An 18,235-nucleotide genomic window follows, 5' to 3' on the forward strand; every position below is an offset into this window, starting at 1 on the left:
TGCCACACCTGTGAGGTGGGATGGATTATCTCGGAAAAGGAGAAGTGCTCACTATCACAGATTCTTTCAGATTTGCGAACAATATTTGAGAGAAATTGTTATTTTGTGTTTATAGAAAATGTTTTAGATCTTTGAGTTCATCTCATGAGAAATGGGAGCAAAAACAAAAGTGTTGCGTTTATATTTTTGTTCAGTGTATCTATCTCTCTCTCTATCTCTATCCATCTATCCATCTATCTATATATCTCTCTTTATTTATCTATCTATCTATCTATCTATCTATCTATATATCTCTCTTTATTTATCTATCTATCTATCTATCTATCTATCTATCTATATATCTCTCTTTATTTATCATCTATCTATATATCTCTCTTTATTTATCTATCTATCTATATATCTCTCTTTATATCCATCTATCTATCTATCTATCTATCTATCTATATATCTCTCTTTATTTATCCATCTATCTATCTATCTATCTATCTATCTATCTATCTATCTCTTTATTTATCTATCTATCTATCTATATATATCTCCTATTTATCATCTATCTATCGATCTATCTATCTAATATCTATCCTCTTATTTATCCATCTATCTATCTATCTATCTATCTATCTATCTATCTATCTATCTATCTATCTATCTATCTATCTATCTATCTATCTATCTATCTATCTATCTCTCTTTATTTATCTATTTATCTCTCTATAAGGAACCGCAGTAAACAACAGGCGTTGCTTTAGCAACACGTCATGTTTATGTTTTCGCGCAAGATCAATAGCGCGAAAATCACTGCATTTTCTATAAGGTAAATATTACCCACTGGCGCTGATGGGTATAAATGGCAATTTGTTGGCCCATTTTTTCAATCTGACTTCATATTGACAATTTTTAACAACAGAGAGCGCTACATAACACACTTTCAGGAAAAGTCCCGGACTGGGAGACTTGAATATTTTATTGAAAAAAAGTTACATACGATCAAGAAACAGCTGCGGGTCAAATGTACCCGTTGGCGGTTCTAGTGTTAAAGGGTCGGACCCAGAATCAGCACAAGTCACAGGGCTGAAATAGAGGGGTATGTTGCATGGCTAGAATGGGTGATCTGTTTGGTCAAAACACTTCAGAGATGTTTTGTATAGATATGGCCCTATGATATATTGTTCAAATATAGCAAATTAGGTGAGCTTTAAAAGAGGTTTACGAGTCATTTAATGAATAACTCTGGCATGATGCACAGTACGAATGGTCTTGCTTTTCCAACAAATTATCTGAATGGTTTTCTAGTTAAATAAATCAAACTAAGTGACAATGCTTTTACATTGTGCCCACATGAATGAATTTGTGGAATAATGGTGTCTTTCTTGCGTTTCTTCACCCTTTTCTTTTAGACAAAACAACGTCAAGGGTATCATTCTTTTCACATTCCTCATTCTTTCAGCCACTTATCAAACTCACATTCTTCATACTGTAGCTCGTATTTCAACAGGCTTTTTTTGGGTTGTTTGTGTAGGAACTCAACTACAGCAAAATGCAGAATATTTGTATTAACAGACCGATAAATACATCTGCTTGATTAAAACTGTGTCCATTGTTTTGCATCCAGGTCACATGACACCTATAGAACTTTAACAGAACTATCAAAATATTTCCTTTACAATCATGCCTTTTTAATTCCAGTGTTCCTCCTCACCTGTCATTGTGAAGATCCCCACCACCAAGCTAATGCTCCGGTTTCCCAGCAGAGCCATATCCATCCCAGTGGCTGCGCTTCTCTTCTGTTCCCTTTTGGACTTGAAAGAAGCCCAGATGCCGGTCCCAAGAACCAGCAGGTAGAAAATCACCATGGCTATCAGTCCTGGGATGTTAACAGCCATGATAGATGCTGACTGACTCCCCGACTAGCTGACGTCCGACTGGTTATAGAGTTGGTCTCTGTTGTTGGAAAGGGGGAGGACATTCCAGATAAAAAACAAGACAGACAGAAATATGCTTCACCAGAAACCCCTTGCTCAAGGCCGGTGTTCAAGGTTTGTCTTACGAACATAGCTACAGTGTAGCTGTAGAGAGTCTATTATGCAAGTTCTTGGAATATGATATATTAGATAAATAGATACATAATTTCTAAGTAGCAGCCAGATGAATGTTATGGATGCTGTTTCAGCAGTTCAGGTGTTTAACAGTCTTGTTGCCTGTGGGATGAAACTGTCCCTGAGTCTGGATACCTGAATTGCAGTAGATGCATAAATGAGCATTGGCAGGATTCTTTGTCCTGAAGGTCACCATACTAAAACCTTTCACTGAACACACAAAACAACAGAGAGACAGTCAATAACTAAGTAAGCATGTAATCATTCTGCTTCATTTGTATTATTGTTGGATTAGAAACCTCGATGCATACTTCTGCTTCTAGTCTAAGAAGAGGTGGTGATATGATAATCTTAACTATTCATGCAGAGGTAGGATTGCCATGCAGGATTTGTAGGACATGAACATTTACCTAACACAACACTTTAAAAACAGTGTTTGGTTGCACGTTAAATAGTTTAAAACACTGGCTTTTGGTTAATTCTCGTTTTCTCTCTAGAGTTCTAAGTATTGGCAGTTCATGTGTGGCCCGGGGCTTGACTTGACACCCAGGTGTAACTTCTTTTGTCTTAACTAAGCTCAAAGTCATTTTTTATCGTGCAAAATGCTTATATGCTTCATACTTGCAATGCTGCAGTTCACTAATGCTCCTGTGTATCGGATATTAATCTGAAAATTAACCAAAAAGCGCCCCTTCAATATTCTATATACTCAAAGAAAGTAATCAGGTTACATTTCTTTTATATTTTGATACACAGATTAGGTTCAATATTTTAATTTTCATATTTTTGTATAGGTAATACATTTTAAAGTAACCCTCCCAACCCTGAAATTAGAAATTGCATCAAGCATCTGATACAGAGCTGAGATGGACTGATAAAAACAAAATGTATTCCTCAATTCCTGATGGGCGGATGAAGTGGCGATGGTGGCTTTGATTACATCCTTGGAAGTACTGGAACATGAGGAGTAAACTGGAGAGCTTCCAACTGATGTCAGAAAATGAAGATGTTCCTTAAGAACCGGTCAGAGATTTGATATTTGCTGAGACACAGAAGAATAATAATAATAATGGGTTCCATTTATAAAGCACTTCATATTTGATTTCAAATCCCGAAGTGCTACAAGTAGTGAGCATGAACAGTATAAATAAACATTACACAACACGGTAGAATTAATAAAAAGCAATAAAAATAAATAAATAAATAAAAGGGTGATAAAAAGGTCTAGGCAAAGGCTCTTTTGAAGAGATGGGTTTTGAGGCCTTTTTTAAAAGCCTCCACGGTCTGTGGTGCTCTCATGTGGTCGGGAAGAGCATTCCACAGACTGGGAGCAGCCGAGCAGAAGGCCCGGTCTCCCATAGTACGGAGCTTAGTCCTGGGGGGTTTGAGGAGTTGCTGGAGTGAGTGGTCCGCAAGGAGGTATGGGGGGTGAGGAGTTCCTTGAGGTAGGGAGGGGCAGTTCCATGGACACACTGGTGGGTGAGGACGGAGACCTTGAATTCGATCCTCAGTTCCACGGGTAGCCAGTGTAGTGCTTTAAGGATGGGGGGTGATGTGATCGTATTTGCGCACCCTCATCAGGATCCTAGCAGCGCTGTTCTGAATGTATTGGAGCTTCTGGATGCTTTTGTTAGGGATCCCGATGAGGAGTGCATTGCAGTAGTCCAGCCTGGAGGAGACAAAGGCGTGGACCAGCTTTTCGGCGTCAGACAGAGTGAGTGTGGGGCGGAGTTTGGCGATGTTCCTGAGGTGATAAAAGGAGTTCTTGCACAGCTGTTTAATGTGGGCCTCAAAGGTCAGATGGGCGTCCATTTTAACACCCAGGTTGGTGACTATTGAGGAGAGGGTAATGTCCTGGCCGGAGAAGGTGATGGTGGTGATGGTGGATGACCGAACCTGGTGTGGGGTGCCAACTATAATGGCTTCGGTCTTGGAGCTGTTGAGTTTCAGGAAGTTTTGCTTCATCCACAGAAGGAACACATCCTCTTCACAAACCAACATTGAACTTCTTGTACCTAACTGTGACGGTTTGCAGGCAGGTATAAACCCCAGGGCGTCCAGGGGTCCGGCATTTCATTGATAGTGGCCTGTCTAAAACTTGGCTTTTTATACAGAATCAGAATAACTATTATTGCCATACGTTCACACATACTAGGAATTTGCTTTGGTATCTGAGCTGCGAACATGAACAATCTAAGAAACTAAGTTGCAAAAGTAGGTCAAAAAAAGAAATGTATAAAGACAATCAAAAATAAGTATTTTTAAGAAACAATTTAGCATTAATAAATGTTTGTGTTGTGGATAAATGTCAGTGTGATTTGGGGGTCCCGGGCCTTGTTGATGAGGCCGGTAGCAGAGGGGAAGAAACCTTTCAGGTGGAGAGAGGTTTTGGTTCTGATGGAGCGACGTCTCCGGCCAGAGGGGGGAACAGTTCCTTGGCTGGAGCTGCAGCGCACAGATTTGAGCTGATAGCAGGTTTTATTCTCAGCTGAAACATTGGCAAAGCAAGGCAAATTTATTTATATATCACCTTTCAACACAAGGCAATTCAAACTGCTTTACAACAATGAAAGACATTAAGAAAATGCCATTTAAAAACAGTCATTAAAAATCAAAGATAATTAAATAAACATTAAAGTAGTTAATATAGTTCAATTAAAAGCAGCGGCAAAGAGAAAAGTCTTCAGCCTCGATTTAAAAATAGTGAGAGTTGCAGCGGACTTTCAGGTTTAGTTTGTTCCAGATATTTAGAGCATAATAACCGGTTTGAACTCTACGATTGAATCGGAGAGGGAGGGAGAACAATACAGGCTGTGTGAGGCCTACTTAGCAAGTTCTGCAGATATCGTTTCTTAGTTTCTGAAGTAAACTGTTATTTACAGTTTGTGCCCTCTCAAGAGGTCCATCAAGACAAACACAAATAACCTGTAGAAACAGGTAAGACCTTTGAAGGAAGCAGCTGCCGTAGAGGGAATACACCAGTGGCGAACCGTCAGGTCCATCAAGACAAACACAAATAACCTGTAGAAACAGGTAAGACCTTTGAAGGAAGCAGCTGCCGTAGAGGGAATACACACATGTAAATGTTAAACACACAGCCCTTTAAGATGGACAAGAAGTACATACTGTCATGTAAGTAGGCCTAGTTGCTGTGCATGAGTTATGATGATGGTAGACATAATGATATATCATCTGGTTTGGGAATGGTTCCGCATCTTCTCCTTTATGCGGGCCCCCCGTCATTTCCCTGGGTCCGGTGTGCCTTGGTGCAGTCTCTGGCCAAATGTCCTGGCTGACCACACCCCCAGCAGACCCTGGTACTTGGTCTGCATGTTGGCTGCAGAGAAACAGCCCTTATCATTTCAGTCATCTCGGTAACCCATGCAGGTTTCTCCTCCTCCCTGCAGCTCCTCACAGCCGGTGCTGCCGGCCCTCCGTTGCTCCTAGCAGCTCCACTCCACACATTCTCTCTCTCCACAGCCATCTCCAAGGCCGCCTGCAAGGACTGTGGATGCTGCAGCTGTACCTCGACCCTCAAGTCCGCAGGGAGAAGAGCCCTGATTAATTGATCACGTGCCAGCTCACTCTGCACTCCGGGTGGCATGTGTGCATACGCCCGCCGCGTCAGGCTCTCCACGTCGTTAGCCAACGCACGCAGCCACTCTCCAAACTCCCTACAGCGGTTACTCAACTCATTCCGGAGCAGCTCTGGCGGGACAAACCGCCTCTTTAAAGCGGCTGCTACTGGTTGATGGGCGCCGCCATTGTTGTTTACATCCAGCTTGGAAATGGCGCGAAATGGCTAGAGACGGCGACATTCCCGCGTCTCTAGCCATCTTCACCGCCGACTCTCTCAGGCGCTCTCTCGCCTCCCGTGCACTCATGAACTCCCCGCTCATGTCCTTCGACCACCCGCATGCTCCCTCTTCCTCTCCATCACTACTTTCCTGCTTCACTCCCATCTTGCTGAACTTTTCCATCTCTGCTAGCTTACCAGCTAGCTCCGTGACGCAGTTACGAACTCCCGTCAGGATAGATGTCCTCCGTTCGAAAAGTCACTTCTGACACCAATGTAACGATCACAAAGGGAGTCGGAAACAGGCTTCCAGATATTAGGCTTTAATAACTCTTCTTATTCACGGATGATCACAGGTTCATGTACAGCTTGTGGGTTCAACCTCACACTAACACTAACTCCCACACATACCCATATATACAGGGATGCACATCACTTTTTTGCCCTGGTTCTCAAAGGAGCACCTGGAGATGTTGCTTGGTGCTCATCCTTAAAAGGAAATAAACTAACTTTTGAGGTGGTCTTGACTTTATTTGCCAGACACACGGCACAGAACACACATGCAGAGGTGAACACAGAACACACATGCAGAGGTGAACACAGAACACACATGCAGAGGTGAACACAAGACAACATTAGCACGACCAGTAATCCTACAAGCTGTCATCACTTCCCTCCTGACTGTTCTCCTCACTGTCTTCCTCTCTGTCAGACATGGTAGCTGATGATGTAGGCCTACTTCTTCCTCTCTGGTTGAGTCTGCGATTAGCTGCTTGCATCCACAAGTCAACAGCTGGGTTTGGGTCGAAAGTCTCTGTTGTCATCTTAGACAAGTGGATGTAATCAAATAAGTATGTGAACATAACCAATAACCTACCATAGCCAATAACAAATTAATGTAACTTATTTTATTTGTGTTGTTCATTCATATCTTATTTTACCTTAACATTCATTTATTTATGCATTTTTTTTTATCTCTCCAGTTTTAAAGGATATTTTTGGTTACTGTCCTATAGTATACATTGGAATGATTTAAAACCTGTTTATCCCAATAATTATAAAGGAGTGCCTTGGAAATATGTGTTTACATAAATTGTGACCAAACCGTTTGAACTTAGACTAAAGTTAACTATCTAAACACTCAGAGTCCTTTACCTCACTGAGCTGTAGTTATCAACCTCTCAGTCTGACTGGAGAGGACTCTCCCTCCACATCATTGTAGAAACATCTTCTTCTTATATCCGTTAGAGCAGCTAGCACCAGATTCTAATAACAACAGCGCCGGTACCGGGCGGTGCCCCCTTCTCTCTCTCCCTCGCTCACTCGCATTTTGGCTGTGAGCTGCGGGCGCCAGATAAGCCAACATCCCCCATTTTCATCACTTACAGCGCCCATCGTACAGGGCAAATGAAACGTGTAACCGGGGTGAAAAGGGTGTTATATTTACTTAATTGTGAATATTGTTACATCAAGGCCGAAAATTAGGATGAGCATCAATGGTCAAAAATGTTTTTTTCCCTCCCAGAGCTGCCAGCGCAGCGCCTCCACAGATCTGGCGCCCTAGGCGAACATCTAGCCAGCGCTACGGGCCGGCTCCGGGTTCATATCATAGGTTCATATGCAACTCGCAAATATATTTCTCTCTCTCTCTCTTCTCTCTCCTCTCTTTTCTCTTTTCTCTTCTCCCTACTCTCTCTCCCTCTCTCTCTCTCTCAATGTTGGTATGCAAATGCACCTTTTTTCAAATGACACGGTGCTCTTTTTTTGGCGGAGGTGCGCATGCGCACCTGTGCACCAGTTATGTGCAGCCCTGCATATATTTATATATCAGTGTCTACGTCACAACTTCCCGCCCTCCCCCGTCTGCTCCCCCAACCACAGGTCCGCACCTCAACCAGCATCACTGTGCAGCTCTATGATTGGCAGAGAGACGGGGGATGCCTGAGTGACACCCTCAGCATCCTATACAGGGTCGCTACAATATATTAGCATATTCATACACTGTTCATACTGCTCACAGGCTGATATCTAGTGCAGTGGTTCTCAACTGGTCAGGCCTCGGGACCCACTTTTTACTTGGTCAATACATCGCGACCCAACATTTTGAAGCACTCAAATCTATTCAACAAAAAAATTGTGCTGTAATATATACGCTTTGCAGCATACAATATTAATAAAAGTGAAGTACAGTGCATATATCCCTTATATCCCTTCACAGAACTAAAGTATGCTTTTTAATAAGGTTTAATGAGATGATGGAATCAAAGCTCAACTATATAAAAAGGCACACATGCTGAAAACCAAACCCCAGCAGGGGGGTCTTTGGGGATTCTCCTCCAGGAGATTTTTAGAAATACTAACATAAACTATGCATTCTGGTACACTGAGAAGAAAATAAATAAATCTATTACTAGCGACATATTAATAATATGTTATGCCATTGTTTGTTTTTCACGTTGTTCTGACATCTTGCAAAGAAGAGCAAAGAGGAGAGAGTCTGTGTGACTTACTTTAAATTGTGGGTAAGGGTAGATAGCCCCCATTGTTCTGTGACCTGTCAATCATCAAACCGGGGGTCATATTTCATTATGTGTTCATTTTTATCTGAAGTTGTACCCATGGATGTATATAGAATAGTTCTACCGCAGAGTTATTCTCTGTGGGGACTTCCGGCAACACTCTTGATTCTGATTGGCCAGAAGACTCGAAAAAACATCAGCAAAGATATTTTATTGAGAAGATGATCACTACGTGACAGAAGTTTTCAAAACCGTTTATGGTCTCCGGTACTTCCAGTCCAACGCCGACTGCATGCACAGTGTTAGAAAATCGGGCCTTCAAAATAAAAGTTTGACTTTTCCCCCAAAAAAAAAAATAGGATTTTTTTTTTTTTTCCAATTTGTTTTTCTTCACTCACACATCCGCGACCCACTCGAAACGGGTCCGCGACCCACTTTTGGGTCTCGACCCACCATTTGAGAACCACTGATCTAGTGTATTCATATCCCTCACTGTTTATTCATCATTCAATTAATTCTATATTTTATTCTGTAGATTGTGTACATTACTTTTCACTTTACTGCTTGTTGCACCGTTAGAAGCTAAACTGCAGTTCGTTGTCTCAGTACCTGTAATATGTGCAATAACAATAAAGTTGAATCTAATCTTGAGCAGGAACAAATGTATTTACTTAGTACCAGGGGTGTAGAGCCTTGCCCCCCCAGCTGCCCCCCTAACTTTTGTTTCCCTAAAACTGTACTAAAACAAACCTACACTATTTCCACAAGCTTCTCAAGCAACGAAACAAGCATTACATTAGTTAAAAGTGAATCATTTTAAATATCATTTTAGGCCCGTTAAAAACGCAGCTACGGCCCTGCATTAAACTGCGTAGCGGCGTTCACACAGACCGCGTCTCACACCGCTGCAGAGAGGGAGCGAGCCGTCCCAGCGCCTATGGGTCAGCTTCCCCTGGGAGCATTTCCCCTTCCACTAGTTTTGTTTTTACTAAGGACGAGAGCTTGAAACTAAATATTAATAAAACGCTGCCGTTTGAATCGATAGCGTTTAACAGATGGGCGCTGTTTGGGGCGTTACATTACAAAATACTACGCAGACAGCATTAGCTGGGAGATCGATCACTTTGCTAAACTATGCGGTAGCCTACTATTAAATCCACGTAAACTACACATCACAGCAATGAGGCCAGATCAATGAAACCAGGATACATCCTTTACCGTAAAAACTGGATCTAAACACAGCTGCCTGTGTGCGTTTGATAAATACTTTCTGATTATATGCTACATATTAGCTAGGCTACATGGCTCTAACGTGTAAAGTTATACAAGCATTTGTACCAGTGCTTTTTCACAAGTAGACTCTTGCAGGCCAGAGTATAGGAGTGATTCAACAACAACAAAAATACATATGATAAATGATCAGGACGAACAGAAAGAGGAAAAGGAAAAGAGAGTTCACTGAAGAGACCAGGAGGGTCAGAGCAGGAGGAAGAGGAGGAGATGAAGAGACCAGGAGGGTCAGAGCAGGAGGAAGAGGAGGAGATGAAGACATTAGTGAAGAAGAAGAAATATATGTGAGGAATAAAGATGAAGTATCAGAAAGAGGGCCAGAGGCAGGGATCAGGAGGCAGATGAACAGGATGATGTTAGGAATCTCTTAAAACGAGTCAATATTAGGAAGGCCCCAGGTCCTGACCATATTTGTGGGCAGACACTCCAGTATTGTGCTAGCGACCTCTGTGGTGTTTTCCAGCATATCTTCCAATTGTCACTTGAGAATAGCCAAATTCCTGATATGTGGAAATCCTCAACTGTAATTCCCATCCCTAAGAAGCCTCATCCTAAAGTCCTAAACGACTTCAGACCGGTGGCTTTCACGTCATTGGTAATGAAAATGTTTGAAAAAATTGTTAAAGGCCTTGTCATGTCAGTAATAGGTGGTGAACTTGATCCTCTACAATGTGCGTATCAGGCAGGGAGAGGCGGAGAGGAGTTAAAGCTTCTTATACTGCACCCTCCACAAATACCTTGAAAAGCCACAAGCCCATGCCAGGCTTTTGTTTGCTGACTTTTCTTCAGCATTTAACACAATGCAGCCGCATCTCCTGGTCTATTATGTCATTTTAAGCTGCCCGATCAACTTGTTTTATGGGTTTTAAACGTTCTAACTAATAGAGAGCAGAAGGTGTCTGTCAACGGACGCCTCTCTGACTCTGTCATCACTTCCACGGGCTCGCCTCAAGGATGCGTTCTTTCGCCCCTACTTTTTATAATGTACACTGATAAATGCAGGAGCATGCAAGACAACAGCTACCTGGTTAAATTCTCTGACGATACCGCCCTCTTGTCCCTCCTTAGCGGCTCACAATCAGGAGGGTGCTCTTGCCGATTTTATTTCCTGGTGTGATGACAGTTTTCTGGATTTAAATGTCTCCAAAACCCAGGAATTGATCATTGATTTTAGACGTCACAAGGATGTTCCTAAGGAGTGCATCATACACAATGACAAGGTAGAAATGGTCACATCATACAAATACTTGGGCACCATTTTCGATGACCACCTCAAATTTGATGTGAATACTGAGTGTATTGTGAAGCGGGGTCAACAGAGAATGCAAATTCTTCGCAAACTGAACTCTTTCTCTGTCAGGCCTTTCATTCTTTGTCGTTTTTACCAAGCATTCATTGAGAGCCTTATTTGTTTTTCTTTTATCTGCTGGTTCCATAGCCTCACACTGAAAGACAGGAACAGCCTGAACAGCATTGTTAAAACCTGCTCCAAGATCATCGGCGTGAAACAGAGAGACTTAAATTCCTTCTGTCCCCAACAGATTCTGCGGAAAGCAGAGAGCATTCTGAACTCTCCAGGTCGTGTTCTTTCACATGAATCTCGTCTGTTGCCATCAGGGCGAAGATATGCTCTACCTGCTCAAAGGACTAATCGCTTTTCTAAATCATTCATCCCTTCTGCACTCAAACTTTTTAATTCTTGAAAAGGCTTTTAACTTGATTATTTATTTATTTATTATTGTGATGCTTTGAACTATTTATAGTGTAAATTAGAATTATTCACATCTGTGCTCCCGGGTGTATCTGTGTGTTTTTCTTCTTGTATGTTCCTGCCTGTGTTCATGACATAAGCTGCTGCTCATAACCAATTGCCCCTTGCGGGATTAATAAAGTGTTGATTGATTGATTGATTGATTGATTGATAGCGTTTAACAGACGGGCGCTGTTTGGGGCGTTACGTTACAAAATACTACGCAGACAGCGTTAGCTGGGAGATCGATCACTTTGCTAAACTACGCGGTAGCCTACTATTAAATCCACGTAAACTACACATCACAGCCATGAGGCCAGATCAATGAAACCTGGATACATCCTTTACCGTAAAAACTGGATCCAAACACAGCTGCCTGTGTGCGCTTGATCAATACTTTCTGATGTTATGCTACATATTAGCTAGGCTACATGGCCCTAACGTGTAAAGTGATACAAGCATTTGTACCAGTGCTTTTCACAAGTAGACTCTTGCAGGCCAGAGTATAGGAGTGATTCAACAACAACAAAAAGACATATGAGAACAGAAAGAGGAAAAGGAAAAGAGAGATGAAGAGAGCAGGAGGAAGAGGAGGAGATGAAGAGACCAGGAGGGTCAGAGCAGGAGGAAGAGGAGGAGATGAAGACATTAGTGAAGAAGAAGAAATATATGTGAGGAATAAAGATGAAGTATCAGAAAGAGGGCCAGAGGCAGGGATCAGGAGGCAGAGGAGACTCCAGCTGGACCACATGGTATGTTCTTATTCTCCTTACATATTCCATTACAGCAGCTCAATCTAGCAGCTCTTAGTATTGACAATTATTGATTGAAATGTGTTGCTGCACAGGTCACCTGTAGCTCTCTGAAGAGATGGGTGATGTCATTTGTGTACTTAATTATAATTAAGTACTTACAGTATGCAGAATTCTGAGTATTCTCTGAATCAGGGTGCCTTTTGGGTCTTTATATCTTTGAAAAATGAAACCAAAATGTTTGGTCATAACATCTGGTAGTGGACTACTTACATGTTCCCACCTCAGGCACAACATATAAATAATTACTAGGAATTTCCTTGAAAAAATGTAACAGGGTTGAAGTTTTTGACAAAAAGTAGGCATGAGACCTTGTTTAGCTAAGATATGGCACCACATGGAAGTCAAGGACATTACAACATTGTAATATTTTGCAAAACTATTGTTTATTTTGTAATAAACAATTATTTACTATTATTAATTCATATAACAGAGTTGAAATGTTGAGCTTGTCAATCTTAATCTGAAAATACAAAAAACTGAAATATAGGTAAGAGAAGAAACTGACACTTTTGTGATGTAATTCCCTCAATGCAGATCACACATGGACTGATCCACACACGGACTGATCCACACACGGACTGATCCACACACGGACTGATCCACACATGGACTGATCCACACACGGACTGATCCACACATGGACTGATCCACACATGGACTGATCCACACATGGACTGATCCACACATGGACTGATCCACACACGGACTGATCCACACACGGACTGATCCACACATGGACTGATCCACACACGGACTGATCCACACATGGACTGATCCACACACGGACTGATCCACACATGGACTGATTCACACATGGACTGATCCACACATGGACTGATCCACACACGGACTGATCCACACATGGACTGATTCACACATGGACTGATTCACACACGGACTGATCCACACATGGACTGATTCACACACGGACTGATTCACACACGGACTGATCCACACATGGACTGATCCACACACGGACTGATCCACACACGGACTGATCCACACATGGACTGATCCACACACGGACTGATCCACACACGGACTGATCCACACATGGACTGATCCACACACGGACTGATCCACACACGGACTGATCCACACACGGACTGATCCACACATGGACTGATCCATCATTTTAATAGGAGGGTAAATGGTATGGCGTGACGGGGTTGAAACAAACTGAGGGACAATATTGCAATTTCATAGATAATTCAAGTATTTTTTCAGAATTGATTTTTGATCAGTTAAAGTTGACAAGCATATGATTATATTAGCAGCAACATGTTGGGATAATTGGCCATTTTGATTTGTTTAATATTAAATTAATATGTAATAATGCTTAGTGAGGACATGCAAATATGTCTGTCTAAGACAACCAATTTTTGTGTCTGTCTAAAACAAAATATATATTTAATTTTACATTGTAATGCAAAACAACCTGTTCCATTAATTCATTGCTTTAAAATACATTTTGTAGTTTCCTTTCATTTAAAATTATTGAAGTAAGCTTGGGGGACTCAAAGGGCACCCGATTGTTTGTCTGAACACCTTGTTTCTCTTGTGCATTAAGAACACTTGTGTTAGGGCATGAATTAACAATAAATAGGTTATATACAGTGTAAAATACCACGTACTGTCCGCCCTCCTATGCCACCCTGGCATGACCTCTTGCCCCCCCTTTGCCCCCCCATGTAAAATGTTCTAGAACCGCCACTGCTTAGTACATATCTGACATTAACGATTAAACACATTTGTGCATTCTTTATAAATGCAAACCGAGTCAAGCCGACTCCGGAGGCGGCAGTATGCACCTTCAAGCTGTTTGCAATCCCCCAAAAAACCGAGAGAAGAAGAAGAAGATGAAGGAGCCGACTCCGAGCTGTCCGACTTCAGGCGAGCTTTTTGAGACCTCCCCCGGCTGCGATCGGCTATTCGTCTACTTTCGAGGCGAGCCGCAGCTCGTCTCAAACAAGCCCATTCTATTCTATGCTCTAGATTTGTCATTGAGCATTAGGATAGCCCATTGCCACCCAGTCCCAGTAAGCATAAGAAAACAGATGGATGGGAAAACATGTGTTGTTCACAGGGTTAACATTTTTAAACAGATTTCTTACTTTAATCTCAGTATTCTGAAAATAATTCAGGATTCTAATTTTCTATTTATTTTTTAATTCAGATTTGTTATCTCATGTGTCCCTAATCCTCTTCCGTTGTCATTATATACATGTATTCAGTGCTTGAATTGGGCCAGTACTCACCGGTACGCAGTACTGGGACTTCTGATTTTTACCCATCTGCGTACCGTTACTTCTTACTGCGTACACCTCATGACGCATCTAGGTACGCATATTTGTTGCGTTTATTCCTCTGTGTCCTCCCTGGCAGCTCCATTGATTCCCTCTCTCCTTTCCTGCTGAAAGATGCATGAGTGTACTCAGGGACGAGGAATCATTTAACCAGCCGCCAGTAGGAGTCAGGCTTTAGCCATATCCGCTGCCTTTCATACTTTTTTTTAAGTAAAGTGAGCCTTTCTAAAATATACAGTAAAGAGACAAACCCACCAGCATTATAGGATACTATAGTCAGGGGTGCACATAACTTTTTTGCCCTGGTTCTCAAAGGAGCACCTGGAGATGTTGCTTGGTGCTCATCCTTAAAATGAAATAAACCGTAACCTTTGAGGGGGTCTTGACTTTATTTGCCAGACACACGGCACTGAACACACATGCAGAGGTGAACACAGAACACACATGCAGAGGTGAACACAAGACAACATTAGCACGACCAGTAATCCTACAAGCTGTCATCACTTCCCTCCTGACTGTTCTCCTCACTGTCTTCCTCTCTGTCAGACATGGTAGCTGATGATGTAGGCCTACTTCTTCCTCTCTGGTTGAGTCTGCGATTAGATGCTTGCATCCACAAGTCAACAGCTGGGTTTGGGTCGAAAGTCTCTGTTGTCATCTTAGACAAGTGGATGTAATCAAAAAAGTATGTGACCATAACCAATAACCTACCATAGCCAATAACAAATGAATGTAACTTATTTTATTTGTGTTGTTCATTCATATCTTATTTTACCTTAACATTTATTTATTTATGCATTTTTTTTAGCTCTCCAGTTTTAAAGGATATTTTTGGTTACTGTCCTATAGTATACATTGGAATGATTTCAAACCTGTTTATCCCAATAATTATAAAGGAGTGCCTTGGAAATATGTGTTTACATAAATTGTGACTAAACCGTTTGAACTTAGACTAAGAGTCCTTATCTCACTGAGCTGTAGTATCAGCCTCTCAGTCTGACTGGAGAGGACTCTCCCTCCACATTATTGTAGAAACATCTTCTTCTTATATCCGTTAGAGCAGCTAGCACGGCACCAGATTCTAATAACAACAGCGCTGGTACCGGTGCACCCTCGCATTTTGGCTGTGAGCTGCGGACGCCAGATAAGCCAACATCCCCCATTTTCATCACTTACAGCGGCCATCGTACAGGGCAAATGAAACGTGTAACCGGGGTGAAAAGGGTGTTACATTTACTTAATTATGAATATTGTTACATCAAGGCCGAAAATTAGGATGAGCACCAACGGTCAAAATGTTTTTTTCCCTCCCAGAACTGCCAGCGCAGCGACTCCCCAGATCTGGCGCCCAAGGCGAACATCTAGCCAGCGCTACGGGCCGGCCCTGAGTTCATATCATGGTTCATATGCAACTCGCAAATATCTTTCTTTCTCTCTCTCTCCTCTATTTTCTCTTCTCCCTTCTCTCTCTCCCTCTCTCCCTCTCTCAATGTTGGTACGCAAATGCGCTTTGTTTCAAATGACCCGGTGCTCTTTTTTTGGCGGAGGTGCGCATGCGCACCTGCGCACCAGTTATGTGCAGCCCTGACTATATGGCCTGATGCAGGCACATGTGTAGACTACATCATGTTCTCTATGAGAGCCCCGGACACCTCCCTGATTAGTCGTGGAAAAACATGCAATTTCTGAACGTTACAGTAAATATTCGGTGTTAAAAAAAACGTTCCCTTGTTTGTTAAAGCTTTTTTGAGTTTCTTTTTAATTATTGAATCAAAGATATGAGGATAAGGATATAGGGAGTCGTATGTTGTATTGTAAAGACCTTTGAGCCAAATTATTGTTTTTGGGCTGTATAAATCAAATTGACTTGAAACAGTTGCTGATTTAGAGTACTGGCATCTTTTTTATTCCAATTCAAGCACTGCATGTATTATATAAAGTCCATGAACCATTTTGAGAACGTTTTCATGAAGTAATTGTGTTACTCAGTCTGTACAGCAGGGGGCGACGAGCTCCTTCAACGTTCGGTTTACAGTCCTCAGCTAAAACCAAAGAACAAGAACACCTGAACGAAGCATGCGCAAATCCTCATTTCATCTGATTGGTCCGTTTGAAATTTGGACCGCGTCTTGTTGTTGTATGAAGTTAGCGAAAACACACGGAATAATTATCTTTAAACGAACCTAATGTCCCAAATACAACAGCCAGGTGAGTGTTGAATGTTGTCCCAGGTGACATTTGATCTTTTAGCTTTGTTTGTGAAAGAAAACGGACATTTGTTTGTCACTTTTATCAGTTGACAGGTGCTAACCAACAAGCTAACCAGCTAGCTTGTTTGTTAGCTCTACCCAGAACAAAACTACCCAAAACGAGTCTAATTAACTTCTATTCAGAAACGTTTAACCGGATTTTTTCTTAGATTCCACGTGTTATCTCGATGTGAATTTGTACTGTCCTCCTTATAATGCACTTTTTTTATTGTCGTAACTTCTAATCTATGTTTTGCATTGTCTGCTCTAAACTCTTTTTTCTCTTTTACCGCTAACTGTTTTCTGTGATACCAACTTTCTCTAAGTATTTTAAGAGATGTCTACTGTGAAGCACTTAGACTGCATGTCTTGTATACAAGGTGCTATACAAATAGAGCTTCTTATTATATATTATTATTACATCTCTCTTCGATGCATTAGACTAATAGAACAATTCAATAACCACGTGTCCTAATTTGGTTACTGTAACATTTTCTGTGGTTTATCCTTTGTATCACATGGCACATAAAACAATATACAACCTCAAAGGGAAAAACACTGAACACCCACTCTACAGAAACCCCGTTTAATACATGTACTGTAACATAGACACAGATACCTTTCTGATTCATCCAAAATAATAACCAACCGTTGTTAACCAAGCTGATTCAAGACAGTTTCCGTAAGTTACTAAATAAGGACTTGGTTTGGGAACTGAAAGGTCACCAGTTCAATTCCTAGAAAGACCAAGTGCTACCCAGGTGTCCCTGAGCAAGACACCTTTACCTACACGTCTCTCCAGGCACTGTCCGTAATGGCTCCTAACACATGGGAACACCTATGAAACACAACTGTATACATTTCAATAATCATAAAATCATGGCCATAACCAATAACATCCCATTTCCAAGATGAAAAAACACTGAAACTTGTTTATTTCATTATTTTTGGTTCATTTATAGTTGAGTGTGTCTGTGCTCCTGAACCCTCCTCTCCTGTCTCCCCCCTCTCCTGTCTCCCTCCTCTCCTGAACCCTCCTCTCCTGTCTCCCCCCTCTCCTGTCTCCCTCCTCTCCTGAACCCTCCCTCTCCTGTCTCCCTCCTCTCCTGTCTCCCTCCTCTCCTGTCTCCCTCCTCTCCTGAACCCTCCTCTCCTGTCTCCCTCCTCTCCTGAACACTCCTCTCCTCCCCCTCTCCTGTCTCCCTCCTCTCCTGTCTCCCTCCTCTCCTGTACCCTCCTCTCCCTGTCTCCCTCCTCTCCTGTAACCCCCCTCTCCTGTCCTCCTCCCTGAACCCTCCTCTCCCTGTCTCCCTCCTCTCCTGTCTCCCTCCTCTCCTGAACCCTCCTCTCCTGTCTCCCTCCTCTCCTGTCTCCCTCCTCTCCTGTCTCCCCCCTCTCCTGTCTCCCTCCTCTC

General features: G+C 42.1%; 2 protein-coding genes across 2 annotated transcripts in view; one reads left to right on the forward strand and one right to left on the reverse strand.

Moving 5' to 3' along the window:
- The window catches only part of LOC117559435 (high-affinity choline transporter 1-like), a 30,315-nt gene extending 28,378 nt beyond the window's left edge, over positions 1 to 1,937 (reverse strand). The window contains exon 1 of the mRNA XM_034236201.1: positions 1,700 to 1,937. Coding sequence (XP_034092092.1) covers positions 1,700 to 1,883 — 184 coding nt within the window. The 5' untranslated portion in view covers positions 1,884 to 1,937. The remainder of the gene's footprint in view (positions 1 to 1,699) is intronic.
- Positions 1,938 to 16,653: 14,716 nt separating this feature from the next.
- Positions 16,654 to 18,235, forward strand: part of kif20ba (kinesin family member 20Ba) — a gene marked incomplete in the record, with an annotated part of 92,764 nt that continues 91,182 nt past the window's right edge. Inside the window, 1 exon segment of the mRNA XM_034236199.1 lies at positions 16,654 to 16,780.

Source organism: Gymnodraco acuticeps, unplaced genomic scaffold (assembly GCF_902827175.1).
Source record: "Gymnodraco acuticeps unplaced genomic scaffold, fGymAcu1.1, whole genome shotgun sequence".
In the NCBI taxonomy this organism is placed as follows: domain Eukaryota; kingdom Metazoa; phylum Chordata; class Actinopteri; order Perciformes; family Bathydraconidae; genus Gymnodraco; species Gymnodraco acuticeps.